We start from the raw sequence: 16,042 nt of genomic DNA, 5'->3' as shown, positions 1-16,042 counted from the left end.
TCCTCCTCCCGGCCGGTGGCTGCTTCAAGCTGTCAGGGAAGCAGGCTATAAAACAGAGAGGGACGGGACTCTGAGGAGGCTGTTGGTACTGAGGAAAGACACACGGAACAGTCGCTGTCCTGTCTTCGGAAAACCTCCTCCTGACTGAAACAGAAGACTTTCAAACTGATGCCAACCTGGATGTAAGGAGGACTCTTGTGTTTCTGCCAGGGTGTGTGATAAGTCGCTTTAGTAGGAGGGCTGGAGGGAAACACTCTGCGGACAGACAGACCGAGAGGGACGTTTGGGATGCTGCTTCCCCGCGCGCTCCGCTCCTTGCTGTGCGTACTCAGCTGCGCGTGGCTGCACACCGGAGCGGCCTCGCGGCTGAAGTCTCCCGCTCTGCCCATCCAGTCAGAGAGAGAGCCGCTGCCCTCCAAAGGCGTGTCAGGTAAGAAAAGCGACGCGTGTCCTGTAGTTCCACATGTTTAACGGTGCTATTGTGTGAGGTAGTCAATAGAACGAGCACAAGACAGTCGCAGAACTCCGTTCAAAATGTGTCATTTTTAATGAGACCAGTTTTGGGCAAGTTGGGTCTATGTGACTGTAAAGTGACAAGACATTTTTAATGAGTTAAACGGAGCCAGTCGTCAATTCGGCACCCAATACAACAAGCAGCATTCATTTTGAAGACTAGTTAGCCCTCGAATGTTTTTGACCCGACACGCCGAGGGGGCAGCAGCGAGCAAAGTAACCCTTTAAAAGTCCGGATTTGTTTTTAAATTAATGCGGTAATTTGATATTTAAATTATGCCGAATAGCAGTGAGCACACTTTACTGTTACCAGCTGAGCTTTTTTTGGCTGGGGAAAAAAGAGAAACCTTTAAATTGCAAGATTTTCGCCTGAAGTTTGGGGTGTTGTGCTGCGTGCGCCTACCGGGACCAGGTTATGACCTGAGTTCAGCAGCCTGCTGAAGCTGCACGCGAAGGTGAAATGGCCCAACTAGCTTTTCAAAATATGAACACACAACATCAGCATTTGAAGTTATAGTTAAAAAACTGCCTCCATAACTTCTCCCACTGTAGTCGCTACACACTTCGTGAATTTCCATGTCTGGGTTGCTTCATGTGTAAACTAGCGGCAAACATCTGAGTCATAACCGCAGTGGATGCCATTTGATTCATGTGTGAAAGCCCCTACGTACAAAGCCCATTGCGGTTTCTCTAAGGTAACTACTCTGGAGTTCAAAACTGTGGGAACTCCACGTTAACCACCGCCTCGACGTGTAATTCAATGTTGGAAACTGTAATCAATCGACTTTCCATTACAAGCATTGGCTCCTCTGCGATGATTTATTTCAGCAGAGGAAGAAGTGGCAGGCGAAGCGAGCGGCTCACAGCTTGGCTCCCTTTAACTGGACTGGACTGTTTAAGTGTGTTGTCACTTTAATGAAAGAATAATGTGAACCAGGTTGGTAGCAGCGAGCAGCGAAAGCCATCAGCTCCAGTGGAGTTGGCGAGGGGTGACATCACGTTTAGTGTGCGTGTGCGTGCGTGTGTGTGTGTGTGTGCGCGCTCACCACAAAATCACTGTAATATTCCTGCAGTAACACAGCGTGACTAACACTCAATTATGATTTTAGTATAGTAATAATACCTCTAAAAGCTATTTTTATCTCCCGTAACGTCAGTATACAGTGCAGTCCTTATATATTACAACATCTCTCAGGGTGTTGGAGGGTGTTCACATCCACATTGAGTGAGGAACTGTAACCCTTCTTTATCTTTGGGGGTAAAAAAGGGCTTCAGTTTCTACATGATTGGCAGCCCCTGTAGCCTCACAGTCATTGTAACAAGACTATGTACACGACATGCATATTGATAGTCCTTTTAAAATGTATGTATATATGGTGTGTTTTAGGGTGAGTTTACTGTAAACTGGGTGCACTTCAAAGTATTTCTTACCTCCTTTTGCTTATTTGCTTATGTAACATTTACAGCGGGCCTTCAAAATGACTCCAGACGAACTTATTTTAAAACAAGGCTTGGCCCACATTATGTGTAGTTCTGGGAATCTCTGATAATCCTCTGGTGGAAAATTGAATGCCTCCCATGCCTGCTCATGGATCATTTAGATGAGACAGGATGCAAGGCTGAGTCCCAAAACTCATGAGGCATCCAGGGAGTTTCAGTTGTCTCCAACATGCCTGGGCAGTGAGCTACGCAAGATTTATTTGTTCTTAAATCTGAAAATTGGGTGCTCTTACATATCAAGAACTTTATGTAAGCCAACTAAAGTTTCCTGTGTTAATTCTAGCGCAATTTAAAAACGGCAAAGTTCATACGTAATCATAACGATTTAGTTTGTGATCGAGACTGCCTCTGGTTGGGAAAGACTGAATGTATAATCAGCAGTGTTTGTGTTACAGGATGCTCATTCGGAGGTCGATTCTATTCTCTGGAGGACACATGGCACCCAGATCTGGGGGAGCCCTTCGGCGTCATGCACTGCGTCCAGTGCTACTGCGAACCTGTAAGTTTAGCCTCCGTGTGACTTCTCTCTCGCTCTGTATCTGTGCAGCAGCAGGTCGAACCAGCTCCACCTCCAGATGAATTTGTCATCAACCGTTGCCCCAGAAAGGCAGACTTCTTCAGACTGTGTGTTTTCAGGTGGGATTTGCAGAGCGACTGATGTGTCTGTTTCTCTGGTGTTTCTCTCTGGCAGCAAAAGAGCCGTCGTGGCAAGGTGTTTGGGAAAGTGAACTGTAAGAACATCAAGCAGGACTGTCCGGACCCAGACTGTGATGATCCTGTCCTGCTGCCAGGGCACTGCTGTAAGACCTGCCCTAAAGGTAATCATCTGCTGACCCCAACCTCATCACATGCTGCCCTCAGGTTTTCAGATCTGAAGCTGTCTAATTGTAGCGTGTCCTAAATGCAGGAAGTAGTCAGCTGAGAAAACAAGCAAGACGCATTAACAGAAAATGATTTGCTCTCAGCTGTTTATTCTTTGTTTGATTCGTCCCACCCTCCCTCTCTATTCTGTTCCCAGTTCTTTTCCTTTCTTCTGCCCCCCCCCCCACCAGAGGTCAACTGGTCTGTCTTCAGAACAGCTGTTAGATACAATGAGCAGATGAGCAGGTCAATTGATTTTCCATTCAGCCGCATCAAATGGACATTTTCTCTAACCAGCCACAGCCCAAAGTACTACCCATCTATTTAGCCTTGTTCACACATTGCCACTTTACACACACTCACACAACACACACACACACACACACACACACACAACACACACGCACACACACACACAATACAGGGTGGGTCTTCATGCTGTGCTGTTATTCAGCAGATTGGCTGTTTTTCTATGCTGTGCGTCTGGTAATGGAATGGAAAGTAAAGGTAAAGCACTGTGTGGGCAACACTGTGCTGTGTGTGTGTGTGTGTGTGTGTGTGTGTGTGTGTGTGTGTCAAGAATTGGACAGGCTCAGGACTGTGTGTGTGTGTGTGTTGTGGTCAAGTTTTAAGGAAAAGGTTGAGTGTGTTTGTCTTCGCTTTGGCACCAAAGCAGCTAGTATGTTTGTTTAAGTGATGGAAAATGGTGTGTGTGTGTGTGTGTGTGTGTGTGTGTGTGTGTGTGTTTATATATGTGTGTGTAATGACTGGTGCACCTGAGGATACAGTATTGCTAAGTGGGGAGAAGTGAGAGTGACACTACCCAGAAGCCCTTGAGCATGCCCAGTGGAGCAGAGGAGTGACGGAGTGAGAGAGGAATGATGAGATTTAAGATTTGTGGGTGGTGTGTGTGTGTGTGTGTGTGTGTGTGTGTGTGTGAATCAGACACCAAGAAAGAAAGCAGACAGTCCAGCCGAGGTCCTCAGAAAACTGCCTTGGAGGAATAAAGTTTAGGTGACTAAGAGGCAGCGTGTTGCTTTCTTTCTTCAGATCATGTCAGTGGGGCTGTGTTTGGCTGAACAAGCGTGTGTTACTGTGTGTGTGTTTGCGCATGTGTGTGTGTGTGTGTGTGTGTGCAAAGCAGTGAGGTCTGCACATTACATCAAGACGCACAGCAGTTTGTGTGGAACAGCGGGTCATTGTTGGGATCGCACGCCAGTGTCACTCCCAATTCTCCTTGAGCTCCTCAGCTGCAAGAGGCTACCCTGAGTTAGTTACCCCTGGCCGAGAGAGAGAAAGAGAGGAAGTGAGGAAGACACGAAGAACGCGCTGTAACCTTCAGCACTGCATCAGACTCCGTGTCCGCCGTCCTCTAAATCTTTCCTTCTTCCCGCCTCTGCTCTCTCCTCTCTAATATCTACCTGTCTTCCTCAACCTCCGTTTGTCACCATTCCTCCTTACGGCCGCTCATTCACACTCGTCGTCTCCACTCAAAACAGAATCAGAGTGAAAAAAGAAGGACGGTCGGTGCTTTAGTCTCATCTGTGCACCAGACTTTGAGAGCGATATAGCAGAATGTGTTTTGAAATGTTTGGGTTCGCTTGGTTTATCTTGCCACATACTGAAACAGTTTCAAAGGCAGACACTGAACGTCTTTATTAGAAACCAGAATACAACCGCTGCTAATAGTCAAATAAGATTCCTCTTTCTCTTTTTTTATTAACTTTTTAACTGTTTTTTGGGGTTTTTTGTTCCTTCTACAGGTGACGATGACAAGAAACAGACAGACTCTGTGCTGGACAGCTTTGAGTATTTCCATGAGAAGGGAAAAGAGAAGGAGGACGACCTCCACAAATCTTACAACGACAGATCCTACCTGAGCTCTGAGGAGGTGGGCCCCGGGGAGAGCCGCACTGGTGAGTCGGCAGACGGACAGACCACCAACACACTTACACTAAAACACACAGTGTAATGCATGCATGCATGCAAACATACACACACACACCGGGTAATAAAAACAACAGGAATGCTTATCATGGCACCTCTCCTCTGCAGACTTTGTAGCGGTGCTGACGGGAGTGACGGACTCATGGCTGCCCAGCTCCAGCGGTGTTGCCAGAGCTCGCTTCTCTCTGACCAGAACTAGCCTGGCCTTCTCCATCACATACCAGAGGTAAAACACACAGCGTGTCACAGCTGAAACATCTTCCTCCTTTCTTGGAGCTTTGGTCTCTGAAGGTGGTGGCGGCTTTCGTCTTTTTCTGTTCAGCCTCAGTAGCATCGCCGCTCGTCCTTCCCCCTTTTCCACCTCCTCTCCTGTGTTTCCCAGACAACTTGTTATATGACAAGTATTTAGAGTAGCAGATATAAATATATCGCAGCAGTCAGCATTAAGAACTGAGCAAAACTGAGTTATGTATATGCAAATACAGTGGATAATATCCTATACATTCATTTTCCCTTTCTTTTCAGAATGGGCCGCCCCAGTAAAATAATCTTCCTGGATTCAGATGGGACCACTGCTTTTGAGTACAGAGTCCCCAAGGGACAGTCGGACATGGTAAGACATCACATAAATAGAAATCCTTCTGTGTGTCTGTGTGTTTCCTGAGAGAGATGAAGTGTTGGTATGATGGATGCTCTCACTCCATGACTCGAGGCTCAAACTCTGACTTTTCCCCCCATAACTCACTCTGCAATAATAAACTATAAACACACACACAGTGACACCTCCTTTCTGCTTCGTTGCCTCTTTCTAAACATCACAAACTCAGCCTGATTGCAGTAAACATCAACATACACTCACTCACTCACTCAAAAGGTACATCAGGGAGAAACCACCATCAGGTCAGAGGTGTACAACACTGAGGCCAATATTATCCTGATACATCAGTAAACCCATATGTTGGTGTAACAGTAGTACCCAAGCGTGCATGTCCACATACTCCCTAAGGTTTGTCTCAATCACTCCACATCATTTCCTGCCAAGACACACACATCTCCTCATTCCATCTCAGATCCCAACACTCTGTTCGGTGAGGCAGGAGCCCCCTAAATACAGGTCCCAGAAATTGGCCTATTATTATTTTTAGATAAATGTCAGTGTCAAGCAGCGGAGGACCTTAGAGAAAACACTCAAGCACAAAAAAAAAGGAAGAAGGGGAGGGATGAGGGAGTTTTGCTGGAGCAAAACTTTCAGATAGAGAATTTTTCACATGTTACATCACTGCCTTGCAGGGGGACAGAGAGTACCGCTAATTAAAATGGAGATTACCCCTGAACTTAAAGTTATGAGGTGCCGGCACACTGCCACATTTCTTCCCTCCGCTCTCAGGGAGAAGTGGTGGTTTTATGTTGAATGTTTGCAGCCTGGGGTTGAGAGTCATCACGGTGGGTCGGATGTATTTAGCAGATGTGTAGATGTGACTATCTATATTCAGTTTATCTCTTTATATTGCTGATAGTGGTGACAGCTAACAGGCTCTACGTTGCGTTTGATGCCTCATGCGTGTTACACGTGTGTTGTCTGTGTGTGTGTCTTTTTGATGAGTGAGAGATATATGAATACATGTTTATATCCATGTACGATGTACTTTATTTTACCTGCCTCCGTGTGTGTGTGTGTGTGTGTGTGTAGATCTGTGGAGTGTGGAAGAACCTGGCGAAGCCTCTAATGCGACAGCTGCAGTCTGAGCAGATGCGCATCAGCATGACCACATCGACGAGCCGACGGGAAGAAGTGGAGGGGAAGATCATCAAACACCGGGCGCTGTTTGCTGGTGCGTGTGGGATATTAAAGCATTCTGATGGGTCATTATTTTGTTTTGTAATGTTCCTTTGGACATGTGTACGCCTTTGTCTTTGTGCTGTAGTACACAATAAACTCAATATTTACAAAGCAGTGGAATTGTATATGCTCTTGAGTAATCTCAAAAAGCCTTGTGTGGATTAATGTAGCTAGAAAGTGTGGGCTTTGTTTACAGAGAAGTATTTGTATAGAAAGCCTGTAAGAGAATGCAGATACTCAATGCGGTAATGTGCTTGTGTCTTGTGTACAGAGACGTTCAGTTCGACGCTGACGTCGGAGGAGGAGAATTCAGGCATGGGAGGCGTTGCCATGTTGACGCTGAGTGACACAGAGAACAACCTCCACTTCATCCTCATCCTTCAAGGCCTCGTCAAACACAAAGACAAAGGTGAGAAGCCAGACAGAGCGAAACTGCAGGTTAAACAAAGCCGGTTAAAGTTTCTACTGGTTTCGTCTCAGTGCTTCAATCTTCCTAAATCTGGGGGCCACTGTTGAAGGGGTGACATTCATGAGAAAACGGTCTCTCTCTTTCCTCAGAGCCCCTTTTGGTGCCCATCCGAGTCCAGCTTGTGTACCGCCAACACATCCTGCGAGAGATCCGAGCCAACATCACCTCTCACGTGAGTAATAACACACATTAACACATGGTCTACGGGTTTTGGAGTGGGCTTTTTCATGGCTGATGCAGACGGTAAAAGCTGTGGTTTGGCCAATATTTTGTACCAGATCTTCATGTTTGAAGATCCTTTGACTGCGGAAAAATCCAATATTCACCATGAAGTGAGTGGGAGGTTTTAGGGAGATGTGTTATCTGGGACAGACGGGGAATTAAGAGGTGACTGGAGGAGGAGCAGTGTTGTTGTCGGTTAGGAACATATGACACAGCTACACACTCACACTCCTGGTTCCACCCCCACCCCTCCTCCTCGGAGACGGATGTGGTTTGGTCACCACATCCTAGCGCTGTTGTCGCCGCCGCCGCCGCTCGGATCACAGCTAACATCCCCGAGACATGATAAGAAAAATGGATGTAGAGAGGAAGAGTTGGGGGAAAACAAGAGGGGAGAGAAAGTGTGGGAGAGGAGCTTTTGCAGGAGGCAGATGTGAGCGAGGGATGAGAGACAGAGGGAAGACAGGAGGGACTGGGGAGGTAGAGAAGGATGGACTGCGTACACACTCCTCACACATGTCAGTGGTTAGTGGTCTGTGGGCTGAGATGGATGGAGGGAGGGAGGGAAGGAGGGAGGGAGGGAGGAGTGATGAAAGGCGGGTCTGTTTTGAATTCTGCCAGGAATTGCGTGAAGGGCCGATGCGCCTCTTTCGGGCCTAGCGGTGAGAGAGGCCGTCCGTGAAAAATATGTGAAAAGTTTGAGCTCAGCAACTGCCACATGACCCCTCAAAGAGTCCTCGAGCTACATGCCGAAACCCAAAACCGCTGACTCATTTCAAGTCTTGCTGAGTAACAGAGGCATTTGAACAACACAGTGTACATCACTTTATTTTTCCATGGACAAGCAAACACATCTGATTTTGAAATGTGTGAAGTCACTTTTATTGGACCAGTAATCCTGACAGTGTTATTGCTCTGCCTGATTTACACAAGACCCCAAGGTACCCTTTTGCACCTTACTTCCCCTCATTATTCTATCCGTTCAATTTCCCCATTATAAGTCACCTTCCCTCCGTCCAGCCCCTCCCCTGTTTTGGCTCTTCGCTGTGTGGATTTATGGTACATGTATATTTATATTGAACTGAGGCCCTGAGGTCATAAAAGTAACATTTCTTCAACACGCTCGTACATCTGTCCTATTAATCTAACATTTCTCAACCTCCCGACGCCGCCCCCCCCCCCCCCCCCCCCCAGTCTTCCTGGAGTCCGGCCTGCCTGCTTGAAATTAAACTTCACTCAGTATGAAACAATGCAAGCCATGTTTTTGCCCATGGGTTTAAGTGTGCGCTTGTGAGTGGGCTGATTTAAAATCGTGTGTTTTTAAGTAATGTAACTGTTGGTGTCCTTAATAGCTGAATTCATCTTATCTTGAGGAGATTTTACTGTCCTGGGATCAGCTTTGCTCTCTGCGCTTATCTGATCTTTGTTTAGTATAAACTGAAAGGGATAAGTTCATTTTAGTTGCCAACACGCCACCAGTCTGTCTTTCGTCTCAGTAAGTTGCGGTTTGGTTACTCTGGTAACATGTCAGTGTTGTACTAACATCATGTCAACAGGATCTTACTGTGACATTGTAACGTGACGTTTTCAATTCTGGCATTGAAAAGGCATTTGTTTACAATGGAATATGGTTTTATGTTTACCCACGTGATGAACCACACATAGCAACCGCCTTCAATCTGTGCAGGATCCAGACTTTGCGGAGGTGCTGACAGACCTGAACAGCCGCGAGCTCTTCTGGTTATCTCGTGGTCAGCTGGAGATCGCCGTGGCGACGGAGGGTCAGGATCCCCGACAGATCTCTGGCTTCATCACCGGCAGGAAATCTTGTGACAGTAAGAGTCAATCAATCAAACACCTTTGAAAACAGAACTCATTATTCCAGCGAGGTGGCAACAAGCTCAGAGGGAGCTGAGAATGTGTTTTTATGCGTCGTAGTTGATTTGTGCTCCTCCATCTGTGGCTGTTTTTGTCATTCTCCCCTATAAATACTTCTTTCTCTCTGTCTCCATCCTTTCAAGTCTTATCGCTGGGGGGAAAACCATGTTTATAGACCTTCTGTTTGACTTGGTGGCCCCCCAGGACTGTCTGCCTTGTACGTGTGAGAGAGACACAGAGTTTTTAGGATCGTCTGAAACCGTTAAAGCACACTCGAACACGAACCTCGCGCATCAAGCGTCCAGCTCTTTGAAAGATGCTTTCATTGTCTAACACACGCAAAGACACACGAGCAGACGCAAATACGCATAAAGATGTTTTCTATTTAGTCCAAGTTTTACACACCGACACTCAGTGGTGCTGCCAAGGTCACAGTCTGCTGGACCTGACTCTCCATGCTGGTGTTCCAGGGCTGTGATTAACAGCTTGACGTTATGTGTGAAGAATTCAAACCCAGCACTCTCCTTTCCCTCTCTCTCTCTCTCCCTCTCTCTCTCTCTCTCTCTTTGCCGTCAGTTCTCCTCTCTCTTTTTTTCATGTCATTTTCAAAAATGTTCCTCTGCACTTTTCTCGTCCTCCTCTGTTACTCATTCCCTCCCGTCCTCTCAGCTCAATCTTTTTAAGCCCGCTGCATTCAACAAGCGTTACCTCATTCTAAGGCTTAACCTTGGGTGGGTTTTTTTCTGTGTGTGTGTGTGTGTGTGTGTGTGCACCAGAGTGTGCAACAACATGTATGTTTTTGGCCAAAGGTCACACACACACAATTACACGAGCAGACACGCCTCCTGATTAGTGGTTCAATTGAATGTGTCCCTTCAATGACTCTTTCTTGGTGAAGGGAAGCCATTACGGCTATGTGGCTTCTATGTGTGTGCAGTTGCAGAACGTGGGGGAATGTAAAGCCCCCCTCCCCTTCCTCTCCCTCCTTGAATCAACCAGCAAATTTGAACATGACAGAAATCATTGCCTCATCTCGCAGGCTGTCAGGCTCTACTACGGTTTAAGGGAGGGAAACTCCGAGGGGAAAAGTGATGGTTTTAGATAAGTCATTTGTGCAGGAATGTGCGCTGAAGTGGATTTCTGACATAAATCTGTCTCTTTGTCTGGTGCAGCTATTCAGAGTGTGATGTCCAGCGGTGACGCACTGACCCCAGGGAAGACAGGAGGCATGGGATCCGCTATCTTCAACCTCCACGATAATGGCACACTGGACTACCAGGTATGGATTTGTCCACTACGAGGGACAGTCGTTGACATTTACAGCATTACACAATTAAACGAATGTCCTCTTTGGTTCTTACATCTTTTAGATGTGGTTGATTATAGTAAAAGTAAAAGCTGCAAAGCCTCAACTTGCCCTGCTATTGTCACATGTTGTTGTGTTTTGGGTCGTACCCGTCCTAATTGACAAAGTTGAAATGTTTGTGTAAACTGGATCAGAGGGGTAAGAAATCAACATCCCATGTCAAGCTGAATGTCACTAGTATTATGGACTGTTGGGATTCTACTGACTAAACAATAATACACCAGGCCAGAACACATTAAAATCATTCACTGGCTGAAAAACAGCGCTGTACTGTCAGACTCTGCACATACACAACAGCTCAAACATCAACAACAGCCAGTGAAGTGACAATAAGGGGACTATAACCATTTCTCCCTCACCCCCGTCCTCCAGGTCCAGGTCGCCGGTCTCACCAGTGACTTTGTCGGCCTCACTATTGAGTTGAAGCCGCGGCGGCGGAACAAGCGCTCTGTGCTGTATGACCTGACGCCGGAGTACAACAAGGCCACGGGCCAGGCGCAGGGCAGCTGGAGTCGCCTGGAGGCCCGGCACATCCACATGCTGCTGCAGAACGAGCTGTTCATCAACGTGGCCACGGCACACAGCCAGGAGGGGGAGCTGAGGGGGCAGATCAAGGCCCTGCTCTACAGTGGCCTGGAGGCACCCAGGCATGGTAGGGATCAATGGAAGCAGCGAAGGGAGTGGCAGTGGTGCTCATAAAATTCATGAAAATACGTGGAATTGCTTTCTAAAAGTACTGTACAAGTCCTTTACTGAACCGTTCTCCCTTCTTCCAGACTTGCCCACTCCTCTGGCCGGCCACTTTGTGTCTCCACCAGTAAGAACCGGCGCCTCCGGCCACGCCTGGGTGTCCGTGGACAAACAGTGTCACCTGCACTATGAGATCGTCGTTGCGGGCCTCAGCAAGGCCGACGACCTCACGGTGAACGCCCACCTCCACGGACTGGCTGAGATCGGAGAAATGGATGACAGCAGCACCACTCACAAGAGGCTGCTGACCGGCTTCTACGGCTCACAGGTACGTCAGTGGACACACACACACAAATGTGCACACACAGAAAATACAGAAACATACTCAAGCACACTCTCCTCTCCTCTAGGCTCAGGGAGTGTTAAAGGACATCAGTGTTGAATTACTGCAACACCTGGACCAGGGAACAGCCTTCATCCAGGTCAGCACCAAGATGAACCCCCGAGGAGAAATACGAGGACGGGTACGTAAAGAAACGCTACTTTACATTCATATCTGCTGTTTTTTTATTCATTATTCAGTTTGAAGCAGTTTGAAGTCGGGATTTTCTCTCAGGCTTGGGGAGTTCAGCCTCTGCTTCAATGCAGGAAAATAACACAGTGCCAGCTCATCCACCAGTTTGTGCTCAGACTTTGGCTTCTAAAATTGTATTAATTTTGAGGTTTTGAGGCTTTATTAGACATTTCCAACCTGGAACTGAATGTTAATGTTGCTTCAGTCAGAAAAACCTCTAAAAAGAAAAGAACAGAAAGGACCATGTCAAAAAAATATGCATCAATTAAATATATGTTTTTAACTAAAACTCATATCATTGAAAAACAGAGTAGACAAAGTAGGATATGTGATTAGATGACAGAAGGAAGAAGAGTGAGTGGTAGCGTCCTGGGGGCCTCCTTTACTGCTCACTTAGCGCTCACTAGCCCACACAAACACACACTTTCACAGGCAGGTGCTGTCTGCCCGGAGAGACTTTGTTGAAAAGTAAAAGTTTTACTGGGCTTCAGAAACAGGCCACAGTCGCCCACAAAACATATTTGCAGCCTTGCAGGTGTAGTGGTTGATGAGTTCTTTCAGGCTGCCAGGTACTTACAAAGAAAGGGATGCCACACACACACACACACACACACACACACACACACACACACACACAACAGCAGGGTCCAGTTGTTTAATAGCAAACAGGTTCAACACATAAACAGCCATCTGCTTGGGAACGCGGAAACACTCCATTTAGGAACAATTAACAAGTCAGCTTGACACCAGCCTGGAGTCAGGTGTGGCCAACAAATCTCTGTCCTAACCACCGTCTCCCACCTCCACCTCCTTTGTGCTGTACTTATTTTCCTTTCATGCCCTCCACATATCCCTTTTCCTCTCTTCAGGTCCACGTGCCAAACAACTGCGAGTTCGGGACGACGGGGGAGGTGGAGGACGCAGAGTTTGACGACCTCTTCGTGAAGGACCCAGAGGAGCTGAAGAAAGACCCCCATACCTGCTTCTTTGAGAACCAGCACCACGCTCACGGCTCCCGCTGGACTCCCAACTACGACAAGTGTTTCTCCTGCAGCTGCCAGGTACGGAAAGCGTCTGTTAAAAGATTGTTCATCAACAAGGAGGCATGTCGTGGCACTAAAACGTTAAAGCGTGCTCCTCGTCATCTTTCTGCCTTTTGTTCTGTAGAAGCGAACTGTGATCTGTGATCCAGTCATCTGCCCAGTGTTGACCTGCTCCCGGACCATTCAGCCTGAAGACAAGTGTTGCCCCATCTGTGATGGTGAGATAGACAGATTTTGGTTGTGCATGAAGCATATAAATGTATGTAATATCATGTTTATGCTGATCTGGGTCCCTGGTTGTGTGGTTGTGGTTTTATTCTTTTGGGTGAATCCCCAAAGTGCTCCCCACACCGAGCATAAAGTTGAAAACTAATTCTGTTTTTATGTCTCCATTTCCTTTTTCCTGTTCAGAGAGGAAGGAGCCCAAGGACATGAAAGCTCCAGAGAGGGTGGATGAACATCCTGAGGGTAGGTGCTCCCTCTTCGGCCTCCCTCCATCTCTTTTTCTCTCGTTTTGTGTCTTTTCTTTCCCAGTGTCTCCATACTGTATTTCTTTCCTTGAATTTCTGCCTACAGTTAAAATTGAACTCTGAGTCATTCAGATATTTTCTTGCTGACGGTCCTCAGTAACCTTGTTTCTCCTCTTTCCTCTCTCTCAGGCTGTTACTTTGAAGGAGACCAGAAGATGCATGCCCCAGGAACCACATGGCATCCCTTTGTGCCTCCCTTTGGCTACATTAAATGTGCTGTCTGCACTTGCAAGGTAAATATGCCAATATATCAATAAACCCACACACATCTGGCTGGATTTACTTTCCAGAATCCCGTAATGGATCATTTATCTTGTATGAGACTCCAAAGAAACTGAGGCATTAATACATTTCTCACCAGTTCAACTTTGGAGAATGTTCAGACTTTGCAACTATTTATGTGTGGAAAAAAGCAATAAGTCAGCTGCAATTTGTGCTAGGGAAGAAAATGGCTGCTAACCTGCTGAGTATGCTACGTTATATCCGCAGGGATCTTCAGGGGAAGTACACTGTGAGAAGGTGACGTGTCCGGTGCTGACCTGCAGTCACCCCGTGAGACGCAATCCCTCCGACTGCTGTAAGGAGTGTCCAGAGGAGGAGAGGACTCCTGCAGGCCTGGAGCACAGCGACATGATGCAAGCTGATGGCCCGAGGCACTGCAAGTTTGGCAAGAACTATTACCAGAACAGCGACAACTGGCATCCCTGGGTGCCGCTGGTGGGGGAGATGAAATGCATCAACTGCTGGTGTGATGTAAGTACCGTGGCTGCCAGGAAATGCAACTCAAGTGCAAATATTGTTACGTTGCTGAAATTTTACTGAAATATAAGTGAAGTTAGTGGTGATAATGACGTGAAGGTAGCTCATAAAAATGATTCATTCAACTGAAGTTATGTTTTGGAGTAGCGTGCTGAAAAACAATCTTCACGTTACGGTACTAAATGATGAATCACAGTTCACAGAGAGGTCAGGCTAAATCCTTTAAACACAATAAAGTGCTCTGATGAGGAGGCTCTGAAGCCAGAACGTTATGTGTTGCACTTACTTTATCCAATTAAAATTGAAAACTGCTGTAATCAATATGTTTATATGATCAATGTGCCAAAGAAAAGAGTCATCACCAGGCTCTGCAGTTCCTCTCAGCCCTACGGAGCGTTTTAGCATCTTTCAGCTCACTGCTTTGGTTTTACAGCCCCAAACTTTACTGGTTTGGTTCACTCACCGCTCGCATGGACAGTTTCCAGATGGAGCAGGCAGATTTTCCCAGTGAAAAAGCCTAAAATATTACCAGCTCAGCACCAGACACAGTTAGAAACAAGCTGGTGAACAGAGTGGAGCATTCGGCAGCTAAAGAGCTTTTCTCAGGAGTTGGTGGAGCTAAAACATTCATCACTCTGAAACACGAATGCTAATGTTGCTAATTCTCTGCTGGGTGTGTAAATAGGCAACTTGTTGCTATTTTCAGCTTGTTGTGATGCCCCCAAGTGGCCAAAACATCAATGATTGCAGGTTTAATAAAATGAAAAACACAAGACGTGTTCAGTATCACCTCATCTCTCATCCTGTTTGACCTGTGCATCTACATTTCTGCCTCCCTTCACCAACCCTCCATGTTCCTCTCTTATTCTCCACAGCATGGTGTGACTAAGTGTCAGAGGAAACAGTGTCCAGTACTGACCTGCTCCAACATCACCCGCAGGGAGGGCGCATGCTGTCCTGAATGCCTTGGTGAGCAATGAACACACACACATACCTTACCTCCGACACGATGGAGGTCCCTGCCTTCAGGAGCTGCCGTGAAGTGAGGAGTTTTACCGTCTTACGGTGACTCAAACGCTGCTTCAGAGTTTTGAAAAAAGTCTCATATTTCACAGCGTCAGCATCAAACCTCAGTGAAACGTAACACAAAGATGCTACCGCTCGGGTCCTAACTAGATGTTTCTGTTCTCCGTAGATTCCAAAGAGGAAGACGACCTGATGATGAAAGCTCCAGACAAAAGCCGAACCTGGAGACACTGACCTGTGGGGACCCACACACACACACACACACACACCTTCTACCCATTTAACCCCTGATGGACCTGGACCCAGAGCTGCACACTGGGCCTTTTCCCCACACACACCCCCCCCTCCCTCCTCGCCTCACACCACCCCTGTTATCAGCTTCAGGATTGTAATGAACAGAGAAGAGCAGAGAGGAAGGAATAACAGAAATTTCCCCAAAAGACTCGATAAGTGAAGGGACGAAGCTACGAAGAGGACCAACCAGACTTTACAAACCTGCTGCCTTCTGCTCCCTGCCTCCCATTTTGGCTGGAATTTCTTTTTCAAAACGGCTCAACAGGACAAAAAGTATATATGTAGAAATATAACAGCTGTCGAACAGGATTCCTTTGCCGCTGATCCACCTTCGTTTTGAGTGGCAAGCTTTTGGAAAGAGTGTGCGAGATGTGTTTCGTTGACAGGGCTTCTTTCTGAAGTACAGCCGTAACTACTGTGGATCTCAAGTGTTGCTTAAATCTGTGTGAATGTCTGTGAGTGTGGGGTTTTTTACCAGTAAAGAAAACGACTAATCAGCAATACAGAAACACAGTAAACTTCCTGGGTGG

At 46.8% G+C, this 16,042-nt stretch overlaps 1 protein-coding gene across 1 annotated transcript; it reads left to right on the top strand.

The window, feature by feature from the left end:
• The first annotated feature begins 288 nt into the window (after nucleotides 1-288).
• On the top strand, nucleotides 289-15,452 carry chrd (chordin). Its single transcript, XM_070905921.1, has 21 exons — nucleotides 289-430; nucleotides 2,409-2,512; nucleotides 2,705-2,831; nucleotides 4,638-4,790; nucleotides 4,930-5,047; nucleotides 5,347-5,434; nucleotides 6,512-6,653; nucleotides 6,933-7,070; nucleotides 7,220-7,302; nucleotides 9,040-9,187; nucleotides 10,403-10,509; nucleotides 10,969-11,248; nucleotides 11,373-11,614; nucleotides 11,697-11,810; nucleotides 12,730-12,921; nucleotides 13,028-13,121; nucleotides 13,315-13,371; nucleotides 13,563-13,666; nucleotides 13,923-14,186; nucleotides 15,068-15,161; nucleotides 15,388-15,452. The coding sequence occupies exons 1-21, from the start codon at nucleotides 289-291 to the stop codon at nucleotides 15,450-15,452; spliced, it is 2,856 nt and encodes a 951-aa protein (XP_070762022.1).
• Nucleotides 15,453-16,042: the final 590 nt, after the last annotated feature.

Source organism: Enoplosus armatus, chromosome 5 (assembly GCF_043641665.1).
Source record: "Enoplosus armatus isolate fEnoArm2 chromosome 5, fEnoArm2.hap1, whole genome shotgun sequence".
Lineage (NCBI taxonomy): Eukaryota > Metazoa > Chordata > Actinopteri > Centrarchiformes > Enoplosidae > Enoplosus > Enoplosus armatus.
Note: the sequence above shows the minus strand (reverse complement) of the source record. Positions and strands in the feature narration are given on the sequence as shown.

Coding starts and splice junctions, on each gene's coding strand:
- chrd (XM_070905921.1), top strand. CDS start 289: ATGCTGCTTCCCCGCGCGCTCCGCTCCTTGCTGTGCGTACTCAGCTGC. Junction 2,832..4,637: donor CTGTAAGACCTGCCCTAAAG/GTAATCATCTGC, acceptor TTCCTTCTACAG/GTGACGATGACAAGAAACAG. Junction 11,615..11,696: donor CCGGCTTCTACGGCTCACAG/GTACGTCAGTGG, acceptor CCTCTCCTCTAG/GCTCAGGGAGTGTTAAAGGA.